The sequence below is a fragment of the Ambystoma mexicanum genome, chromosome 6q (assembly GCF_040938575.1).
Source record: "Ambystoma mexicanum isolate Mex_15411 chromosome 6q, UKY_AmexF1_1, whole genome shotgun sequence".
In the NCBI taxonomy this organism is placed as follows: domain Eukaryota; kingdom Metazoa; phylum Chordata; class Amphibia; order Caudata; family Ambystomatidae; genus Ambystoma; species Ambystoma mexicanum.
This window is the reverse complement of record NC_090937.1, coordinates 1,105,498,076-1,105,522,365: the sequence shown is the minus strand read 5'-3', so window position 1 is coordinate 1,105,522,365 and position 24,290 is coordinate 1,105,498,076. Positions and strand designations below refer to the sequence as shown.

General features: G+C 46.5%; 1 protein-coding gene and 1 non-coding gene across 8 annotated transcripts in view; both read left to right on the top strand.

Annotated features, from left to right (window-relative positions):
• The window catches only part of SPATA18 (spermatogenesis associated 18), a 305,326-nt gene that overhangs the window by 122,135 nt on the left and 158,901 nt on the right, over positions 1–24,290 (top strand). For 4 of the 7 annotated variants that reach the window (XM_069631671.1, XM_069631669.1, XM_069631672.1 and 1 more), the window contains exon 6: positions 23,144–23,278. The exons of the other annotated variants lie outside the window; for them this stretch is intronic. In XM_069631671.1, the coding sequence (XP_069487772.1) occupies positions 23,144–23,278 (135 nt within the window). The remainder of the gene's footprint in view (positions 1–23,143; positions 23,279–24,290) is intronic. 7 annotated transcript variants of the gene reach the window in all.
• On the top strand, positions 1,236–1,397 carry LOC138517239 (U1 spliceosomal RNA). The gene has a single exon (XR_011282450.1). It is a non-coding gene; the product is annotated as a U1 spliceosomal RNA (small nuclear RNA).

Sequence of the window (24,290 nt, the reverse complement as noted above, 5' to 3'; positions counted from 1 at the left end):
ACCCCTGCCACCTTCCCCCACCGACCGCAGCCTTTCCCCTCCCTAAAAACTGCACGCCTAGCCCTAGCAAGAACCGAAGCCGCATCCCTCTCCCCCTCTGACCCCCCTACCCTCTCTCACACTCCAATCGCAGCAAAGAAACTAAAGAGGAAACATACCTGGTCCCCCTCAATCTCTCAGCACTCTTCGCCTCCACTGTCCCGACCCACCACCTCATTCCCCCACTCAACTCTTTCCCCCGTAGCTTCACCCTTCCTGAAACCCTTCTCCCTCGATTTCTCTCCAACTGCAACTGAAACTCCTAACCGCCCACTCCCCACCTTCAAATCCCCCGAGCCAGACAGGATCATCCTAACACAAGGTTGTCCAACGTACGGCCCGTGGGCCACAATGCGGCCCGCCAAGCCATTTTATGTGGCATGCCAGGCCGTATGTTGGACAATGCTTGAGTACAAAAAAAAAAAAAAAATGTTTAAATGTGCCTGTGCGCAAAACTACTCTGTGCTCTATTCGGGACACATAAAAGAACAAGACGAATGAGAATTCTGAGCGCATACTCACTATACTAGACTGCTATCAGCATCATCAGTCACAATATTTTTGGGGGGAGACTTGGAAACATTGGCACAAAAGGAGCCGCTCTGTGCTGGATCACCATCCTTTCACCAGTAAACCCGATTCAATCACCATGGCCCCCTTACAAATCCCAGCCATGCTGTGATTGACCTGTGGACACATAAATAATCGTATCAATAAACTTTCTCTGCCTTTTTTATGGCGAATGCCAATTTTGCCACATTCATTTGGGTCAATTTTATTGCTTTTTTTACCACAAAAACCGGTGGCAGAACCCCTGCACCCTCACATTCTATATACCTTACCCAAAATTACCATCTATATTTTTTTGGTAAAAAAGCGTAAAAAAATGCGACAAAAAAATGTTTGGCGAAATTGCCATTGGGCAGACTGCAACAGGCCTGCTCAAGCCATCCTGCTATTTATACAAATCTCGGGCCGAGCAGCACCTGATGGGAGAAAGGAACTGCGCTACAATCTGCTCTTCTGCTGGGCTCTGCCTGCTGGAGCTTCCCCCTACACGCGGGACAGGCAGCTCTGCAGACGCTCAGAGCTTCCGGGGATTGGGGGTTTGGGGCTGGGTCAGGGCCTGCCTTCTCACCCTCGCTTAGCGGGGCTTCCCAGAACTGACCCAACCCCTGCCCTCTTGCATGCAACTCATACTTAGCTGGCAGGGGAGAATATGATCTCAAGGGCAGATCTCCCAGGGTGAGGCTTACCCATTGCACATCGGATTTGCTGACCCCTGCTATGTTCCCAAATGCGGGATACACGACTGCATTATTTCTGGTAGTGGGGGACTGTGTTCGCGCTCCCCCCCCCCGATTTATTGGTGAAAGAAAAGGTAAAGTGTGCACTAGGCCTGCTAGGTTGCATACTTTTAGATTGTGCTCACATTGCATTTCTTCAATTAGGTTCACCTTTGGGTGATCGCTTTTCCACATTTTATCTTTTGAATTGAATTATGCTTCTTTCATCACCACAGAAGTAATGTGTATTACAGAGATAAGCTGCCATATGTATTGGGCACACTGCACATGCTCAGGCAGCATCAATCATGCTTTGTACAGGACAATGCTGGCCTAAATTGGGAACAGCCAGCATAGACATGTTGCTACAGAGGCATATTTTGGGTACAACCAGCATGACAATGTGTTAAGTGGCAGTGCTGTCTTACACTGTGGACACATTGATCATTAAAATGTGTTGTGTTGTAAAATGTTCTTTTCTGCTGTTGGTGACATGGAATTTTCATGTTCCCCTTTAGAACTGATTGTACACTTATGGCTTTTTGGTCACCTTTTCTGCTGTAAAATGCACCATTTCAACCCCATATTTGAAAAAAAATTCTTGGGGGGGAACCCCCCCGAACCCTCCCTAGAACCTTGTAGCTCCCTCGCTACCCTCGGTCGCCCCCACTATTTCAGAAAAATATTAACACATAGACACTGAAAGAAATCACAAGCAACTAACCTTTGATCACTGCCCATGACACCAAAAGCTATCCTTGGGACTGCATGGCTATCACTGCCTGTGATGCTATTGTGTCAAAGGTCACACAATATCGCTTTTTAATATACTGCTTTGGGTGAGGTTGTTGACTTTTGGCTCGCCGGCCCACTGGGTGACAAAAAGTTAATGCTTCGGCCCCACATTCAAAAAGGTTGGACAAGCCTGTCCTAACACATGCAGCCACCCAATCCCGCCCGAAGCCCGCCAATACTTCTGCTCGCCCACTATTCCCATCGATCATCACCCACCCTACCCCTCTCCCTCCCCAGCTTCCACTCTCTCCACCACCACCACTCCCTTCCGCTCCAGCTCTGAGACCAACCTCGCCTGCCGATGTGAACTGCATCTATTTAATGCCCGATCCGTAGCAAAAAACAGACATTGCATCTTTGACCTCCTCGCCTGTGGCAAACCAGACTTGGTTTTCATCACCGAAACTTGGTTCTCTGACGACTTCGCCCCAATCGCTAATGAAGCCTTCCCCCCTGACTACTCCCTCATCCCACTGAACTGTCCCTCCAGAGGAGGGGGAGTAGCATTCGTCTACAAGTCTCTCTTCCACGCCTCAATCCTCGACAACCAACCTTCCATTCCTTCTTGTGAAGCTCTCCTCGTTAAACTATCCCTCTCCCCGTCGCTCTCACACAGCTTCCTAATAATCTACAGGTCCCCTGGCTACGATAGACAATTTGCAAACAACCTCTGCGACTCTATTGCCACCCTTCAACTAAACCATCCCAACCTCACCCTTCTTGGAGACTTCAACATATGGCTCGACATCCCCACCAACCTATCTCTGGTTGACGGCTTAGACGCAATTAAACTCCATCCCCACATAAAAGGCCCGACTCACTATAAAGGACACACTCTTGATTGCATCTTCAGCTCAAACACCCAGATTCATTTAACCCCCCCCCCACCCCTATCATCTGGTCCGATCACTTCATTCTCTCGTTCGCCATTCGCTCACCGACCCCCTTCCCGTACTCGAATCTGAACCTTCGAATCTACGCAAATGCTGGAAAAAACTAATTATCGTCCCAGACATAGCCGACGCACTCCTCCAAGCTCCACCGCCTACCTGCCAACTCAATAAACAACTAACCCCTGACGCCTTTGACTCATGGCTCAACGCATCCCTGATGCGGCTCACACCCACTTGCAAATCGTCAACCCGCTGTGGCCTCTCCCCAAATGGTTCACTCCTGAGATGAAGACTACTAAACAAATATATAAATACCTAGAACGCAAATGGCAGAAAGACAAAACCCAGGAGAGCAGGGCCACCTTGGCCCGACACCTCTATCAGTACAAGGCCGAAATTCGGAAAGCAAAAACAGCCCACTACAACTCCCGAATCCTAAACTGCAAATACCCGAGCAAAGAACTCCACAAAATCATCTCCGAATTCACCAAACCGGCTTGCACCACGACCGTCCCGACCCCCTCACAATCACTGTGCGACTCACTCTCCCTCCAATTTTACACCACAGCTCTCGAAAGAACAAATACTCTTGCCACCAAACTGGCTCTCTTACATCCACCAGGCTATACTCCCCACATACCGACCTGCCCACCAGCTGCAACCACTACGCAACCAACGTTCGAATCCTTTAGTCCATTATCACTGGAGCAATTTCTCAAACTGCTATCTGCCTGCAAACCATCTGGCTCTCCGCTAGACCCTTACCCAGCCACAACCCTCAAAAGAATTTTCGCTTCCACCTGCGCAGGAGAACACGCTAGATCCATCATAAATGCCTCCCTTTCCTCTGGTAGCTTTCCCGACGCATTAAAAACGGTTCATGTCAAACCTCTAATTAAAAACCCTTCCCTCGACCCTCTCGAGCCCAAAAACTACCGCCCCATCTCAAACACCAGGTTCCTTGCCAAACTCATTGACCGAACCGCCTACTCCCAACTAAATGCCTTTATCGAAGCCAACAATCTCCTAGACCCCGCACAATCAGGTTTCAGAGCTCGTCACGGAACTGAAACCACCCTAACCTCAATCTGGGATGACCTTAAAATGACAGCAGAGTCTGCGGGATGCGCCGCACCAACCCTTCTTGACCTATCTGCTGCCTTTGACACAATCAACCACTCAATCCTCCTAGACCACCTCCATTCGTTAGGAATACGTGTAACCGCTCTTAAATGGATAGCTTCATTCCTCAAAGATAGGTACCAAATAACGATACTCTCCACCTATACCTCCCAAGCCCGTCTGGTCGACACGGGAGTCCCACAAGGAGCATGCCTATCCGCCCTCCTGTTCAATCTCTACTTGATCACCCTCCCACCAATAATTAGTTCACACAACATCCTGTGTTACAACTACGCCGACGACACTCAACTAATTCTAAAACTCCTGACCTGACTTGGCCTCCTGCCTCCTTGACATAGAACTCTGGATGACCAAAGCCACCTCCTATTAAACCCCTCCAAAACGGAAATCATGGTCTGTGGCAACTCCAAACTTCTTCCGCACCCACTACCCTGGCCACCCGCCATGGGCAACTCACCGACCCCCTCCAACTCAGTGAGAAATCTTGGATGCACCCTTGACTCTGACCTAACACTCTCGCGCCAAGTCAACAATGTCTCAAAGTCCTGCCACTACCACCTTAAAACTCTTAGGCGCATCTTTCCATATCTCTCCTTTCCCAACAGACTCTCTGCGGTCCAATCAATCGTTATATCAAGACTGGACTACGCAAACCTCTATACCTCGGAATCCACGCCTACCAACTGAATAAACTCCAAAGGGCAGAAAACGCGGCAGCCAAAATGCTACTTGCTCTTGGCCCAAGAGACCACATCACCCCAGCCCTTAATACGCTGCGCTGGCTTCCTGTAGCGCAAAGGGTGACTTTCAAAACCTTATGCATCTCCCATCGAGCACTGCATAAAACCGGACCTCAATATCTTCAAGACAAGCTAAAACCCTATCACTCCCCACGCACCCTAAGATCAAGTTCAGCCGGCCTCCTAGTCATACCTAAGACAAACTCAGTCAGGTTAGGCGGATCATCATTCTCAGCCTTGGCCCCCACGCTATGGAACTCACTCCCACCCCACATCCGCCTAACCGAGGATTTAACGTCTTTCCGCAAACTGCTGAAAACCTGGCTCTTCCCTAAAACCAACCCATACCAAGCTAACCCAAACAGAATAACAGCATCTCAATGACACCAGCCCAACAAACTACCTGATGAGAGAATTGGCAGCTAGTAACCCCTAATATAAACTAGAAGGACAATCACAATTAACCGAATAAAATAGATCAGAGCAATGTGAAGTGGTTAATAAGAAATAAATCATACGGAAACAGTAAAGAGACTTAAACTCCTGAAATGGACATTATGCATGAGGAGCGAACGAAGTGAATGGCGTGGATGAAATAGTTTGAATGGATGAAGCAGGTGGATCAGATGAATAGGCTGAGTGGAAGAATGCCGGAGTGGAAGAACAAATAACTATATAGCTCGAATGAGTGAGGAAATCAAATGAATATGTAGAGCGGAGGAGTGTATAGAATGGATGAACATGTTGAGCGGATGAGTGTGAAGAGCGGCTGGATGTGTAGAGCGGACGAACGTGTAACATGGATGAGTGGGTAAATACAGAGAAGCGAGTAGAACACAGGAGTGTGTAAAACAGTTGAATGAGCAGAACGGTTGTGCGTAAACCGGATGAGCGTGTAGAAAGATGAATATGTGGAGCGGATGAGTGTGTAGAGTGCATGACTGTGGATAGCGGATGAATACAGAAGTGCAGAGAGTGTGTAGATCGCTGGATCACATGAATGTACAGACCTGGCGAATGTATAGAGCGGATGAGTGTACAGAACGGGTGAGTGTATAGAGCGGATGAGTGTATAGAGTGGATGAGTGTATAGAGCGGATGAGTAGATAGAGCGGATGAGTGGATTGAGCGGATGAGTAGATAAAGGGGACGAGTGGATAGAGCGGACGAGTGTATGGAGTGTATGAGTGTATGGAGCGGATGAAGGTATAGAACAGATGAATGTAGAGATGAACATATAGAACATGATATCGCTGCTGAATGCGTGAAAAGCACGAGTGCTTGAACGGGATGAATGGGGGGAGCGGATGGGTGCGAGGAGCGGATGGGTGCATAAAGGGGATGGGTGCATAAAGGGGATGAGTGCGTAGATTGGATGAGTGCGTAGAGGGGATAAGTGCGTAAAGGGGATGAGTGCGTAGAGGGGATGAGTGCGTAGAGGGGATGAGTGCGTAGAGGGGATGAGTGCGTAGAAGGGATGAGTGCCTAGAGGGGATGAGTGCCTAGAGGGGATGAGTGCCTAGAGGGGATTGAGTGCATAGAGGGGATTGAGTGCGTAGAAGGGATTGAGTGCGTAGAAGGGACTGAGTGCGTAGAGGGGATTGAGTGTGTAGTGGGGGTGAGTGCATAGAGTGAGTGAGTGCGTAAAACAGGTAAATGGATAATACGTGGGAGGGCATAAAATGGATGAGTGCCTGGAGTGAACGAATGCCTGGAGCGATCGAGCGCCCAGAGTGAACGAACGTGTTGCATAGAGTGGATGAGTACATAAAATGAACGAGCACAGATTACATCTACGTACTGATGAGTGCGTAGAATAGAGGAGTACGTAGAACTGCTGAATGCGTAGAGCATGGGCAGACAGGAGTGCATGCGTGGGGAAGACAAGAGTGCATGCGTGGGGTAGACTGGAGTACGCTAGGCGGACTGGAGTGCGCTGCATGGGTGTGTGAGCGGACCGGAGTGTATGGAGCTGTCTGGGGTGTATGGAGTGGATAGGAGTGCATGGAACGGACTGGAGCGCATAAGATTGCGTGACGTATATAGTATGGTCTGGAATGCAGAGAACGTTTGAAAAAGCATATAACCCATCATATCACACCACCACGCTTACTCTCTCCTTACATCACCACTCAGCTAGAACACAGAGATACTATGACACCATTCGGTATAACTGTTTCCATACCAACATCCGTCGCTTACTCCACATCACTCTAAGTAAACACTGCTGGTTACACCCCCCAGCCAGGCGTTCTCCTCAGGCCTAACGCAGCCACATCCGGTCTGGATAAATCCTGCCAGAACGAACACATACCCCTGATCTCTCAACCACCACACCTACCGCTAAGAAGCAGCTGCTACACGAATACCGCACGAGCTGCACACATACCCGGTGCTCACACGCACCTTCTGACTCCCTCTACTCTCTCTACTGATCTGAACTTCGATACCCAAGGGCGTTCAACCTACCAGCGCCTTCAGACCATACCAATGGTATATAAGGCGCTATATAAATGCAAAATAACATAACATGTCCACACACACTCCCTCTGGAAGTGGGAGTGAGCACACTCGCCATTGGTCGAGGTAAGTTAGATCTGGGTAATCCGGCACCACCCCTGCCATGGCCGCTGACACCATCGCCACCAGGGGGCCTAGATTCTGTCCATTCCCATACATCGTGGGGGTGTGGAAGAAGGAGCGCCCTTCCGCTAGCACCTTCAATTTGGCTGTATAAAATATCATATTTTTATGTCCAAGTTCCCTCAGCTGCTTCCTCTGCACTGCATCATATGGCCTATGCTGCCTCTGCACCTCTTGGGTAAAATTAAAAAAGATGATGATTTTCAAACTCCCCACCTTGTAGACAGAGCAACGTTTGGCGTTCTGTTATATAGCATCCCTACCCCAAAAATTAAGGAGCTTTGCCATGATGGCCCTTGGAGGGGTGCACCCACTGGTGGTCTCCTGCCGGGGACCTTATGTGCCCTCTCAATCGAGAACCACATCGATAGGTTTTTCCAAGAATAACTCCACACATGGGCCTTCTGTCCCCTCTGCAATCCACAGGATTCTCACATTGCCCCCCCTCGAGCGCCCCTCCACATCCTCTGCCCTTTCCTCCAAAGTTCTCATCACCCTAGAGAGAGCATTAAGTCTGGCCTGTAGCACCAAGACCATATCCTCCACTTTCCCCACTCGCTTCTGTGACTCTCTCAGAGACTTTCTTGCGGATACCTCACCTCCCACCGTCTGAACCTTCTGTTCCAGTGAAGTCCTGGACATCTGAATTGCCTCCAGCAGCTTCTCCATAGTGATGGAGCTTTCTGTCCTGATGGCTCCCATGGTGTTGCCCACAAGCTGCTGCGTCTGTCAAGATGGCCTACTTTTACCTCTCAAACATGGTTCCAGCTTCTGCTGGTGCTGCTGCCCCTTCACCATGGTAGGTACACACATCCAGCTCCCAGAGCAACCTAGCACACAGAGGTGCTCCAGCGTCCACCGTCCACTTTCCTCATGCAGCCCTCACCAATATGGCGCTTCTACAGACCAAACCAGACCGCTAAAGATAGTCATAATACTACCTGCCCTAACTTAGAAAACCACAAACCTTATCTCAAAGGAGTGCTTATAAACGCCAGGTCTCTAGTCGCACATGCAACAGAGATATCAGATATCATTCTCACAGACAACCTAGACTTCCTGGCCATCTCAGAATCCTGGCTACATGATGCGGCAGGCCCTGCCCTATCATTAGCAGTCCCAGACAACTATACAATTCTACGAGCGGACAGACATATCTCCGAGGTGGAGGCCTAGCAATCATAGCTAAGATCAGCCTAGATATGAGAATTGTCACAACCACCACTATGAAATCCTGTGAATACCTCACGGTCAAAATAGCCATTGCTAACTCCCAAACTCTAAACATCATCCTTATCTACAGACCACCAGGTCCTATTGGAACCTTCGCTGAGGACATTTCGTCATCCCTGTCCAATAACCTAAAAAATACATCCCAAACAATAGTGCTAGGGGACTTCAATCTAGGCTATAATGACACTAAGGATATCCAATCTACAGCGATTGCCCTGACCCTGAAAGAGCTGGGATTCTCCCAGAGAGTTAAATTACCCACCCACAATAAAGGTTGTATCCTTGATTGGATAGCAGAACATAATTGCGAAGTAAATATCACAGATTCCGTGCCTCAGATCTGGACTGACCACCACCTGCTATTATTCACAGTGACGACCAACCCTGCTACTGCACAGTCCTCACTTGCACCACCCTTGCCTACGAGGAACCAAAAACTCATGACAGCGGAAAATCTGATGCCCATCATAATACCTAAACTGAACTCACTACCAGACATTATGGACCCTAATGTGTTAGTTGAACATTATAATGAAGCTATGAACTCAGCCCTCGACCACATAGCTCCGCTCAAACTAAGAAATAGCAAACCGAAAAAACACCTTAACTCATGGTTCACGCCTCATCTAAAAAATCTCAGGCTGACCAAAATAAAACTTGAAACCATTTGGAGACTCTCCCCATCAGTCGAAAATAAACTCAACCTCTCTAAAGCCTCTTCCCAATACAAGAAAGAAATTCTATTAGCCAAACAGGAAACTTATAATACTAGAATATCTAAATCGAAATCTAGTGCCAGAGAACTGTTCAGCATTCTGAACGAACTGGAAACTCCTGTTGTACCTCAAGAAAACTGCACCAAGGACAAAAAATGGTGCTCTAGTATACAACTTGCCTTAACAAATAAAGTAGCTAATTTACAAACTAAAATTGCTCTCAAGAAGGCATCCCTAACGCCTCACATCCCTCAGAGCTTAGCGCCACCACCACAGCCTAATCAAGAAGCCCGATTCTGCTTTTCTAAGGTATCGACCATTGAGGTAGAAAAATTCATTCTGGGACTTAAACCGTCCAACTGCAAAGGCGACCAATGCCCAGCACAACTTATCAAGGATGCTGGGAGAGAACTATCGCCATTTATAACCAAACTTATCAACTCCTCCTTTACCACAGGCACAGTACCGAATAACCTAAAAGAGTCTTGGGTACTGCCACTACTAAAGAAACAAACCCTCGACCCTGCCATTCCTACAAACTTCAGGCCCATCACAACTGTGCCCTTTCTTCTAAAAATTCTAGACAAAGTGGCTTACAAGCAAATACAAAACTTCCTAGAATCCAACCACCTACTTGGAACCTGCCAATCCGGATTCCGCCCGCAACACGGGACTGAGACAGCTCTAATAGATCTTAAGGCCCAAATAGACGAATGCAGAGATAATGTCCAAGCAGCCATTCTCCTCCTTCTGGACCTTTCAGCGGCATTCGACTTAGTTGACCACACAGTCCTATGTAGCCACCTTGACTCTACAGCCCATTTCTCAAAAGAGACGATAACATGGATCAAGTCATTTCTGAGTAACCAGACCATGAGAGTCTTCGCTCCATCAGCCTCAGCAGACCCGATCCCTATAACATGCGGTGTACCACAAGGATCTTGTGTGTCACCCACCCTCTACAATGTTTTCACGAAGCCCCTCTTTGATGAAATGGATCATCTGGGTATCACCTACACCAACTACGCAGACGATACCCAGATCCTCCTCCCGCACTCAGGAGTTTACGCCAAGGATCTGGCCCTAGGGAACAGAATCTATAATATCATTCAGGCATGGATGGCCACACACGGCCTATGCCTGAACGATGATAAAACCGAGCTTATCATCCTAGGCACCCCAACCTATATATCCAAACTCAGCCCTGACTATGCCAACTTCATTATTGATAGGAACAAAATAAAAGTAGCTAACAAAGTGAAAACCCTAGGATTCTACCTAGACGCCACCATGAACTTTACCAAACAAGTTAACTCACTAGCCTCTGCTACAGCATACACATGCAAACTTATCAGAGCTAGTAAACAATTCCTCTCCACAGATAGCTGCATTACACTTGCCAGAGCCCTTATACTATCCAAATTGGATTATTGTAACGGACTCTACATTGGGGCTAATAAACAGACCATCCACAAAATTCAAGTCCTCCAGAACAAGGCCTTGAGAGCAGCACTCAAGATTAACAGAAATGAGCATATATCCGCTATAAGAAAAGAACACAAATGGCTTTCCACCTCTGATAAAATTCAACTCAAGATCGCCTCCCTCACCCACAAATGCCTCAATAATAAAGCACCACCCTACCTCATGGACAGGTTATGCAAAAGAACCTCTTCCAGACCAACAAGAACAGCCAACACAAACTGCCTCCAAGTTCCGCGCTTCAAACTCTCCACTATAGGAGGACATAGCTTCCCAGCCAAGGCTGCGCAGCTATGGAAATCCCTCCCCCATGACATCAGAGAACCTCAGCCCTTCGCCAATTTCAGACAGAACCTAACTAGGTGGCTGAGAGCCAATGACATCTAACGACTCTAACCTGCATGACCCTTTAAATGCTCTTCCCCTGACTCCCACTCCCTGCTCCTGGAGCCTACTTACCATGCGATTGAAGCTCTGTGCGCAGCACATCATTCTGACATTGGTGACCTGATATGTCACACTGTACATAACTGTATATCACTACCTTATGACTATGCAGAAAATATGTACCCTGTTACCCTTTGTTCCTTGACCCTGACCTTACCTTGTTCTTACCTGCCTATATTGTAACATTGTTGATGTCTGTATTTTTTTTCCTACTTTTCATGTACTTGCAACTAAGTTGAGCATATCCTTTTCTGTTTGCGCCTTGATGCCCCAGGGTATGGCGTGCCATATAAATAATAAACTAAACTAAACTACAGCACAGATACCGCACAAGGCCCCCAAGCCAGTATGAACATCCGCCCCTACTGGAGCCTCCCAGCATCCCCAGTAACCTTACTCTCGCCTCCAGCCTCCAGAGGGGTCAAATCCACACCCGGGTGAGGCACGCTCTACCTGATGGCCCCTCCTCACCATGCGTCCCGCTCTAATCCACCGGGAGCAGGCCCTCTAGCAGCGGGCTGAGATCTCCCGATACCCCGACCTTGCGAGCCTGGGCAGGCCCGTCCCTTCCAAAGGCCTCCTGCGTAAAACCTTGCCACACTCCAAGATGGCCCGCACCCAGCGACTGTCACAGAGTCTCCAAGTATCTTCCTCCTCTCCGATACTAAAAGGCCTCTTTTTGGACCACAAGACACTGCAGCCCAGTTCAGCCCACCTAGGGTGTCTGCACCAGGATCTCAGCAGGATTTCAGCAGTGATGCAGACAGAGCGCTGACCCCTCACATCCACGCGGCTCCACTGTCTGCCATGCAGTCATTTAAACCCTTTTTACTTTAATTAAGGTTTGTGGTATTGGGTCGCCCATAAGGCTGCCAGTCCCAGGGGTGCATCATGGGGATCCCATTTTTACCCCATCAACCTACATGCTGGCGTCACCTCTAGTTTTATTTTGGCTTCACCAAACCTTGTCCTAGAACCTTGGAGAAGCAGGTCTGCCGACCTTTTGGTGACGTTTTCCTGCTGATTCCCACTGGGTTTGCCAGTTTTAGAACTCCTCTGCCATACTGGCTGGATGCAGTGAAACAGGCACATTCTGGTTATGTTTTCCTGCTGTAGAAGTCCAGACCTAGCTTCCTAGATCTTCACGCTGACTCCACTGATGTGTTGAGTTAGGCATTCCCTCTTAGGACCATTTTCCAAGCTGTTTACTGGCGCTTTATGACATTTTCTGCCAGGGTCTTCTGCCTTGTTGCAGGTGGCCTTCATTTGCATGGAAGGGTAGTGGAACATCACTGCCCCACCTCATCTGCTCCTTGGGTCATCCTCGGTCACCTCCATCTCCGTCCCCATTGAGTTATTGTTTTCTCTGGTTTGGGCCACCCTTCCTTTGCACACAAAATCGCCAGAAAAATGTTTGCTTGATTCCTGAGTCTTACTTGCCAGTATTTCTACGAGTTGAGAGCTATTTTTTGTGTTTGTCGCAGGATCCAGGACCAGTCTTCTTCTGGGATGGTTAAGTGTAGGGCTTTTTCCCAACAGGTTTTTGTACGGGTGTTGTTGGGGGTTGTGTCAGTGATGATTGCCCCGTAGATTTGCGACACCAGCCTGCCCTCACCCCGAGGTTGTATGACGTTGTGGAGTAATTGCCAGGTTGGGGATTGTTGCGGAAAGTCGGGCAGGAGTGCTTGCAGGGTGTAGCGAGTTCTGAAGTAAAGGAAACTATCGAGGGCAGTAGTACCATCTTTTTGTTTTGCTTGTTGCGGGGTTATGAAGCCGTCCTCGGTGAAGAGGTCACCTATGGTGTCTATGTGGAGTTTGTCAATCCACTGGAGAAAGACTCTCTCTGATGTCAACGGGACCCCAGGTATGAACTTAACAGGAAGAAGTGATGAGTAGCGTGTCTGTATCTTGTATCTTTGGGCGATCTTCCTCCAAATCGTATAGGTTGAAAGCATCACGTTCATGGTGGTGTAGGGGACCGGGGTTTGACCGAGTATGACTGCAGTTAGGAAATTAGGAGTTGCCAAGGCCCTTTCTATTTGTACATGTGGTCTGATTACGAGAGTGGAGTACCAGTCGCTGAGGAATTGGGCCTGGGCCGCCCAGTAGTATTTCTCTAGATCTGGGAGAGCCATCCCTCCCTGTGATACTGGAAGAGTCAGGGTCGTGTACGCCACTCTAGCTGGTTTGCCTGCCCAGAGGAGCTTGAGAACCATGCTTTTTAACTTTTTCATAAAGGATTGCTGGAGTAATATGGGGATGTTAGTAAACAGGTACAGGAGTTTCGGGAGGATGACCATTTTGACCAAAGATGTCCTTCCCCATATGGTTAATGGCAAGGTTTTCCAACGGGACACTTTATCTTGCAGCCATTTGACGACTTCTTCGTACTTGTCCTTAAATACGTCATGGTGGTTTAGTGACATTTGTATTCCTAAGTACCGGACCCGGGATGCTTTCTATGTGAATTGGAAGTCGTCCGTGAATTGTTTGGTCGCCGGTGTCAGCGGGAAGATGATGGATTTCGTCTGGTTGATCTTTAGCCCGGAGGCCGTCCCAAATTGAATGACTTCTCTCATGACTGGGCTTAGGTTTTCCTCTGGGTCTCGGATGAATAATGCTATGTCGTCTGCATATAAGGATATGATCAGCTTGTGTGGGCCAATGGTGAGTCCTCTAAGTTGACGCTGCTCCCGGAGATTAGAGACTAGTGGTTCCATCACCAAAGCGAATATCAATGCCGAGAGCGGGCAGCCTTGTTTTGTGCCGCGTTGTAATTTTATGGGGGATGACTTTGCCATCCCCACGATAATGCTGGCTTGCGGTTTGGTGTACAGAAGGGATACCAATTTTATGAATTGGGCTCTAAGCCCCATTCTCGTAAGCACCGCAAAAAGGAATGGCCATTCAATGGAGCGGCTCTCGTAGTGGACTCTTGACCCAGTAGAGTTCCGTGTTTTCGAGATACTCCAATGCGGCTTGTGCATCTGCTTTGTGTTTAGTGCTGTATAACTCTTGGTAGAAGAGTCTGAATTCTTCCGCGATCCCTTCATCAGTATGGGTTGTTCCGCCTTGCCTGGTGTGTATCTCGTCTATTGGTTGTAATGTGCTATCAGCCTTAATCAGTTTTGCCAAGAGGGCGCCTGGTTTTTGGCCTTCCACGTATTGCCGAACCTGACTGTTGCGGCTCAAAAATGTCATCTCCCGGTCTGCCGTGTCATTGAACTTTAATAGTTCCTCTTTCAGGGCGGCGTTTGAGCTAGGATCATCCCTGCTTCTTGCTTTAAGTTCAAGGAGTTTAAGCTTCTCTTCACTAGCTGCCAGCTCTCGCCGTATGAGCTTGAGGATGCCATTCTCCTTGGCGAGACAGACTCCCATGGTGAAACATTTTAGTGTCTCCCATACTGTGCATGAAACTGCCACCATGAGTGGGTCCTGGGGTGGGTGATTATTTACGATATTCACATTTAGGGGTCCCTCTGGTGTGGGGTCGAAATTGTTTTGAAATGAGTATCTACCGTATTTCCTGTTCACAATATTCACCCTCTCTGGGGCCTTGTGGTTCTTCCTGCAACCTCTGTATATTTTCACTGGGGCCTCCTCTAGTCCTCCATGGGTTATTTGCTGCAGAATCTGCATTTGTGGGGTAAAACAGAGCTATCTTAGTTTTCCCCGTGCACACGGCTGAGCTATTTACTTTAGCCCTTCGTCTTCTATGGAACTTTCTACTGCCTCTGGAACGCTCGTAAAGTGTCATTGGGGCTACTTACCTGCCCCTGTACATTGTTCCAGGTCCAACAAGGAGCGCGGGGAGTTTCATGCCAAAGACTGGATTTTTAGTATTGATCAGGATTTTTATATGTAAATAAAGTCTTGTTCTCCACTTCTTCAACTGTGAATGTATTATTACATGGTCGCTAAAGGATGTTAATCCACATTCCATGGCGTCCCATAGGGCTTCATGGGGGGGATTTGCCGGTATTATCGACGCTGTTAATACCAGCTATTTTTGCCAGTAGGAATGACCTCCAGGAGGTAATTCCGCCTACCCCACCAGCAACCTTGTACTTTGCCAGTGCGTTAACGTGCCAATAAACAGAATTACTGGCATATTATTACCGGACTGGCACATTTATAATAAGGCCCAATGTCTCTTGGCATCCTCCAAAGCCCCAGTACCTTTTTGACATCTTCATGGTTTCTTCACCCATGCTTTTCCCATCTATTGAGGTGCCCGGCAGCTTTGCGGTCACTGCCTGCTTCTCTCCAGCATGTGCATGGCTCTGCAGCATTCTCACCAGCGAGCCCGCCACACCTCCTCGTAGGCGCATGGCCGGCGTCTCACTTCTGCTCCTTCTTCCTTCATGGGGTGCGACTAGCTTCCCCAGAGCTGACCGAGCGTGGACGCCCGAACGTCCTGTTCATCATCCCCGATAGCGGTCCTTCCCTTCGGCACAGCTTTGACTCCGCTCTCTTTGTGGTGCCTCCAAGGCAGATCTCTTGCTGTGTATGAATTTCCCTCTTCTATTTCATCCATGCTTCGGCCAATAGAAAGTTTATAAAGACAAGACTGCTCAGTATGGTTCACAGAGGTGCTCTCTATGATTCTGCACTTCTTCCTCATCTCTGCACAGATCTTGAGGACTCCTAGTGAGTCAGTTGGTCTCTTCCTCATCTCAGTATTCCCCACTGCACTTTCACTGCCTTAGGGTTAGTGGCTGCACAGTTCTCACTAGAGGGTTGTACAAAACCTGCCTAACCATTGTAAATACTTCCCTTGAGTTCAGTTTTTAACAATTAAACATCAAACAATTATAGTATTAGTAATTATGGTAATCATCACAAACTTTGACAAGAATATTAAAGTGTCACACCATGACCTCTCCGCAGTTTCCTCTACAGTGGGGCTCATTACAAGTTTGCTGGTCCGGTAACTATGGTACCAGTAAGTTTGCCGGTACCATAGTTACCGGACCAGCAAACTACGAGTTCTGCTCGCGGGTGCCTTTTCACCCGCCAGGTCGGACCTGGCGGGCAGAATGGCACCCACGAGCAGAGCATGTCGGATACACCAGAACCATTCTGAATGGTGCTGGTGCATCCACCCTCCCATCTCCCATTGAGCCCTATGGTAGCGTATTTTAGGTGCCTCCTGCACATCCCAGGTATATGATCTGTGGATGCAAAGCTAATGTCAGATGTGACAGAACCAAGTATAGGCTGTGTATAAAGGTGAATGTGGGAAACCCCAATGGGAGAAAGAATCGGGAAGAAGGAGGTATAAACCTCCCTAAAAGAGCCATGCATGCATGACATCTGCAAGGGAAAATTCACTGACGGAAGCTGTGTGAGATGTGAAGCTGATGAATTTGACATAATTTAACCACCCATGCAAACTCAGCTCCTCTAACATAGGCTGATAGCCCGATGTAAGCGTCTATGACACATACAAATTATTTTATGCTAACAGACATCCCAGAGCAAGGTGCAATGGAACCCACAGTAGAAATAAACTAAGGAAAAAATGAAAAGCATAGAAGAGGTTGTACAATATAAAGACGACACCTGTGGCCATTACAATAAACGTACGAGCCAGCGTAAGAATCACTGACTCCTTGAAACTTGGCATGTGCCAATTAAGTCAACAGTTCTCCCCTAAAATAATAAGGGAATGTAAGGTAAGTGATATTGTATAGCTCCTTCTGCCAATGATGTTGGCATCACTGCGTGTGGCCTTGTAAGAGAGGAGGATGGGTTGGTTCCTGCCATGCTGATTGCAGGTTGGAAGTACCCATAACCTATCTGCCGGTATAAAATCTCTGTGTTCAGTGTGGGTATATCCTGGAAGGGTTAGCTGTATGGGCAGTCCCTGGTTGCATAAGCAGTGATAAGTGTGGTGGGGTTGTTCATTAAAGATGGACAAAGTATGCGTTTAATTCAAATATTAGAGATTGTGGGTTGTCTCATGGTTAGTGTGGTGTAGGTTTGCAAGGTTTTAATAGTGAGAAGTTAGTGGTGATGAGAGGGGTGGGATAAGATCTCAATTTTGTCCTTCCACTTGTTTGTGAAGACTGTGAGAAACCAGAAGGTGTCACACCCGCTAGTCCCCGGGAATCTGTCATCCAGGTGGCCTGGACACGCCATTCGCTTTTGGATCCTGTTTCTGGGGGTAGACAAGTGCGGGAGGGGTCTTTGGGGAGTGAGAGTGGGACATCGGATGGTGAGACGCGGTATCCCCTTTGTTGTAAATTCTTTACCCCATCCTATCAGGTAGGATATTTAGGAACTCTACCCCCCCCCCCCAACCCTCTTTTACAACACAAACACATTTCTCACGGACAACCTGCTATCAGAGAAAACAGACTAACACCGGAGCCGTATACCTGATGTGTCCAAATACAATGGCCAGGTAATTACTGACCATCACACACACCTAACTTCCATTCCACTTCCCCACACGGATAGAAGGCGGAGCACAAGAGCAACTCTGAGCGAGGCAAAGCACATGAGGAAACTGCAGTTCCAAGATGGCAGTTTAATGAGAGGTGAAAGACTGCAAAACAGAAGGGGATTGCAAGGAGGGAAGTTCCCTTGACCTTTTCGACAAGGAACCGTTACTTTCATGAAACCTCGAGAATAGAAAGCCTTAGACCAGGTAACCGAATCCTGTTTTGTGTCGGAGGTACCCAGGCCCCTCCGTGTCTAGAATCAAGGCGGGGAGAATCAGCAGCCGCCGTTGTCACGACCTTGGCTCCAAGAACAAAGCAACGTCAGTGACATCAACAAAGCCGGTGAGTTGGGGAGACCGATACAAGACCAGTCTGTACTGAAGCCAAGGTTGCAAGCAGCAACATTGTATGGCGAGCGCTAGAACGAACATTGTTAAAAGCGTGTGATAAGAGGCGCAAGTAAAGTTAAACTGCTAATGAGTGATTTAACTTTAAAGCAAGCTACAATACCTTTGACAGAGTGGTCCGGCACGGCGTGGGTGCTCAATCGAAGGTCTCTGTAAGGCATCCAGTTAAGAAGTGACAAAAGGAGATAATTTGGGTCCAAGCCCGATGGAGGGAGATCAATTTAAAGTTAACTAATGAATGTGAATAGAAGTGGTCCTGCGACGGGTCAAGCTAAATCCTGCGCACAGCCGAAAGTTTTCGATCTTCATGAAGTAGAGAAAGTTTGGAAAAGTGCATGAATTTGGTCCGAGCCTGGCAGAGGGAGACCAAGTGAAGGTTTTGTGTCAGTTGGTCGAAAGTTTTCGATCTTCATGAAGTAGAGAAAGTTTGGAAAAGTGCATGAATTTGGTCCGAGCCTGGCAGAGGGAGACCAAGTGAAGGTTTTGTGTCAGTTGGTCTGAACCCGACGGAGGGCTATCCAATGTGAATAGTGAATCACGTGAGAAAATGTGTACATGTGAAATCCTAAGAAGAAAGGAACTTTAATGTTTGTGGTGTTGCATCAGGCCCTCTGAAATAAGAGATTTTGAAAGGCAAGTTACGAGTGCGGCAGTAAGGGGTTAACGGCGCCGGTAAGGATGCCGGTGCCGTTAACCTCTTACCGCCACATTACGAGGTCCCTCAGCGGGTCCCGCTAAGGACAGCTGGTTTCACCAGCCACCCTTAGACGTAGCCGCTAAGGGACCAGTGAGCTAATAACGGGCCCGTTAATAACGGGCCCGTTATTAGCTCCCTCCCCATTCCCATTGAGCCCTATGGGGGCTCGAATGCGAATGGGGATGGGTATTTTGAATGGGGACTTACTGGGTCCTCCAAGGTTGGAAGTCCCGGACACGAGTTTGGAGGCAGCCATGGCGCTAATAGCACCATGGCTACCTCCAAACTCGTAATGACCACCTTTGAAACAGAAGGCCCTTATGTTGACGTTTTGGTCTGCATCCTCGTGCTAGAGAAGCCAGAGAGTGTGCTAAGTTAGAGTGTGTCTCCTTATCCCGTACTCAAAACATGGGCAAGGGAAGGCAACGGCTTGAATATCCTGACATATTATTTCTTGAATGCTTTTCTTTTTTGCATAACATTGTTTCCCACACTTTTTGTATTTAGACGTAAGGATTGGCAATAGGTTTATTAGTATAGGCCCTTTTATTTTGATAGACTCAACTAGGGTATCTGGTCTTTGCATCGAATGCCATTGCATCTAATGCCATTCCATTGAAATGTTTCCATCAAAAGAATGTCCATCAAATGCATATTTTTTGGGGGTAAAGGGTTAATTTTTGTTCAAGTGCATTTTAAAGGGTAAAAAAACGGGTTTGGGAAGGGACCCCCCTAAAAAAGAAGAAAAAATGCATTTGAAGGAAATTTTTTAGATGGAAAAATTTCGATTTAATAGCATTAGATGGATGCAATGGCATTCAATGCAAAGACCATAAACCCTCGACTAGGACTGCGTTATTATTATTTGATGGTTGTAGTTCGCTCCCATCTTTAGATTTAAGATTAGATACGTGTTTTTCAAACCCAATTGAAATTCAATAAACACCCTTGAACTGTTATCACTTGTGTCTGTCTTACTGTTTGATACCATGCCTTCCTTACAAGACCTTCTTTGGTTTGAGAGATTTAGGGCTGGCCCATCATCCTGTCCGATGTGAGATCAGTACATGGATGGGTGTCTGATGAGCGATTCTCTGTAGTGGCTCGTGTGTGTGGATGTATAGGAGTTAAATTCCATATAGAGTTTCGAGTTGAGGATTTAAGAGCCTCATTTATGAAGATATTACATTGTCACTTACAGTGCCTAATCCATTTTCATGTGGGGGGAGGGCAGGAATATGGTTTTCTCAATAGGAGGAAAAGCAAGATGTGGACTGTGCAATGGTAAATATGGAATGTCTACACAAGATGGTGCATTTGGGAACTTGGTATGTGATATGTGAATTTATGTGATTTTATGTATTTATGTAGGATAGTCCAATTGAGCCAAGGCGCACATTCCACAACCTTACCTACTAGCTATTGCTGGAAGTTCACCTCCAGTTCTGTGCCGCATCAGCAAGGCATTGCGGGTATACAAAGAATATATCTTGCCTGACCTGTTTGAAGGAAGTTGATACATATTTTTTAAATTACTAGTTATGCACATTTCTCACGTCACCAAATCATTTATTTAAGGTCTCCCCTGCAGTGCCATGGGCCATTTCCCCTCCCTTAGCTTTGCCCCCGTTTCCATAAAAAGTATTTAGAGGCTTCATGATCATGTGGGAGTACATTAAGCAGAGGACACACACTCAGTCCCTTCCCACATTGCAGGAAAACAAGGAAAGACACGTTTAGGAGGTAGGAATTAGGAGCACTTCTCACTCCTTTTGCCGCTCTTACTCCCAACAGGCTGCAGTACAGGCAGATGGGGAAACATGGCAGGGTGAGAGATAAGCAGGTAAACGCTAAGAGGCATTTTTAAGGGAGTGGAGCCTTGCTCTTCGCTGACCAACGTGGACGGAACAGAGTTGAATCTGATGAAAAATGGTGACACTCAATCAAAGGACGCGAGGAAGTGCACACTAATTAATGGACTGCTTTTTTCCACATAATGCTCCCACATGGAGCCAAAGGATATCCCTTGTAAATAATATTTTCAGTTTAGTAGACGCTTCCCATGACGTATGTTTTATTTCAAATTGTGCTGTTACTTCAGATCACTAGAGATTGCTGGTTTTAAATGTAGGAGTGGAGGTGAATAACAAAACAAAAAAATTTGCTTTATTTAGAAAGACAGAACACGTAGGTTTGGGTAACATCGCTGATTATAGAAAGACGTGTCTAAAGCTGTATTCGATGGTGTTTTGTAATTGACAATTAAAGTGAGCATAACTAAACCTTATTTGATTGTAGGAGCCGCCAGTCAGCTTCTCAGTGTTCTGCAGATAGCCCAACGTATATAAGACTGGAGGTTCACTGGATGCCAGGATTCTGCCCACACAGCTGTAGGAGTTTTGTGTTCCATGTTAGAAATTTCCCACCTTATTGAATTTGTTTCTCTTGGCTGTCACCCTTGTCTAAGACCTGAGCTTTATTGAGAAGGCAACAGATATGAACAAGGGAACTATTAGATTAAGAACGACTAATGTTTGGAACTTTTTCTCAGATTACTGCGGCAGGGCTCTCTTTGCTTTGCCTTCAGTGCCCCTGATATCTCAGTGCTTGTCATAAGGAAAAACTGCTCTCTGGACGTCTGATCAATGCGCTTAAAGGGGTTATCAAGTGCTTTTTTTCTAGGTTATTTCGTTCAAGGATATTTGCTGAATACCATATCTTTAACGCTTTAAGGATTAAGCCAGAAGTGCTTTCCTTAATTTTCTATGAATTTGATATTTACAAAAACAAATTCTTCATCGGCCCATAGGCCTTCATTTTCTGCACACTTTCTGATGATTATAATTATCCCTGAGTGACTTCATTTTAGCATCATTACATGTGTAATGATGTTGCATAGGAAGATGCCACAACTGAACAAGGAGGGGAGAATAAAACAATGCAGAATTTAGGAGGAAAACATGTTTATTGAGAATATGAATGATGTAAGAAAGGGCAAACAAAGGCCGTGCACATTCCCACTGTTCTCACAGCCAAAACATTTTACAAGGGCTCAGTTATACCTCTGAAAATGTGATATAAACATATTGTGAAAGATACAGAGAAATGCAACTTTTTTTGGCAAGTTCTCTAGTAACCTTAATGCTTCAAGAAATGTCAGTCTCCATAAACTACTGATTTGACACAAGATTTTGTTGAGGACTCTTCGTTATCTTCAGATGCGGTGTACTTGAATTGTATCAGTTACTTCTCTCCAACGTGATCCCAACGTCTTCCTTACCTGGAAATGCCTCCTCATACTTTCCATGACCACAGCCCACTTGTGTGAAAGTCATGTTCCCGAACCTGCACAGGAAGAGAGTACTTGAGAATACAAGATAAGGACATTACCTAATCATTTTCACTGTTGCTGATTGACTATGCTCCTTGTCCCAAGGCCAGAAGCGACTATTACTCATTTAATTTTGTCCTGCATAGCTCAGTGCTAAAAGTAAACCCTTGCAGAACTATGAAGGGTGTTTGGGATCATCATCTCATAGGGAAACCAATATCTGTTCATTCCTCCATTATATTCCTGATGGCAACTGTATTCCTGATGGTGAGCATGTTCAAACTACAATTCATCCCCTTATGTGCTTTACCACCTGAACGCCATTTTAATTGTTCTGAGCCTGTGGTGGTGGAGAAAAACAAGCACTTCTGACTTCGATTCTATTACTCCTGAAGAATTTAGAAATCCCTAATTCAACTTGTAAGCTTTCTGTAACCAATCATGACCACTTCAAAGAGACCATTCAGTGGCATGTGGGATACGAGTTGGTGGTCCTAGTGCACTTGTATAGGGGCAGGTGCTCACAGCAGAAAAACAACCTTTTTGCATACTGCTTGGTACCTGATTGTAACCAAAAATTCCATGCATTAATTTGTTATCACTTGAATTCTTGACTACTTTATCATTTGACTATTAGGACTGAACACAAATAAAGAAAGGTGCCATATATTGCGAAACAAAAACATTAAAAAAAGCAGGACTATTTTATAATGGACTGGCAGAAGAAATGTAGGCACTGTGGATTACAGCTAAAATCAACTTATCGTTGTGCCTAGCTAAATTTATATATAGAAAAATAGTTATGTTCACTTTTTAATCTCCTTTTCTGTCTTATTATCCAGGCTGAGCAGTGCCCAAGACCATATTGATGCACTCCATAGGAAACAGGATACTCTGGAGGACTGTGAGCGCCAGATCCGGCATCTGAAGGATGATATCGCAATCCTGTCTTCTGAGAAATGTATTCTTCAGGGGAAGTGAGTGATCCCTTTTGAAAAGATGCCCAGAAAAATAAAATTCTATTTCTGAACGAACAATGAATTCAGTTCCTTTCAGCCTGTTTTTCTCTGTCCCTCAGCAAAGTTGAAATGGAAAGAGCATATACCTAAGATATTCTTAATGATATATGTAAGCCTTATATCTAGTTATTCTGGGCTACATTGGCTTTTAAATGCTCGCAACCCTAGTAAATCGGCCTCAGTGCAGCAGAAGAAATTCACACCCAAGATGGAATGTCTGGTGCATCTTGGCCAATCAGCTTCCTTGGAATTTGACCTTTAACCGCCATCATAGCTCTAGAACTTCCAACAGTGCTGACAGCTTGGCATTCCTCGACTGTGCGGACCTGGGAAGTGGGATGAGTTGTGTCTGTCCTACTGACTCCTGACTCTCACCTCTCATGGTGTAGCGTTAATATTCATCCACTCCCTACCTTGCGTTGCTGGAAGACTCTCACCCAGCCTCATTCGCTTCTCCATCGCTCAGGTGGCCAGTGCATGCCATAATATGTTGGCACTACATTTCTTCCTGCTATTTTTAGCAGGCTATGTTGCTGAATTTCCATAAGAACAATGAAAGTGGAATGGCTGCTAATTTTCTAACCTATTTGGTGGCAATCCTATTGTGGGTTTTCTAGGTCATCAGCTCACTGGGTTTCATGTTCATGCTCCAAGCACCTTGTGTTTTTAGCTCAGTATAAAAACATGGCCCCCGGACATTCACACATGTCATAATAGCTTTATAGCCCGCAGCATACAAGCTGTATAATGCTCATACCCCCTTGGTTACAGCTCTCGCAGCACTCAGGCTCCAGTTGCAGGCATTTAACCGCTGGTATAGCCGGAAAATGCAGGTTATAAGGATTAATCATTCTTTAGAAAATGATCTTGTTTTATCCTTCCCTCTGAAAGAAATCTTGATATCTTTGTTTGTTCTACCATGTACTCTTTTATTTAAACCATGGGAAATACAAACCGTAATTTAATGAGA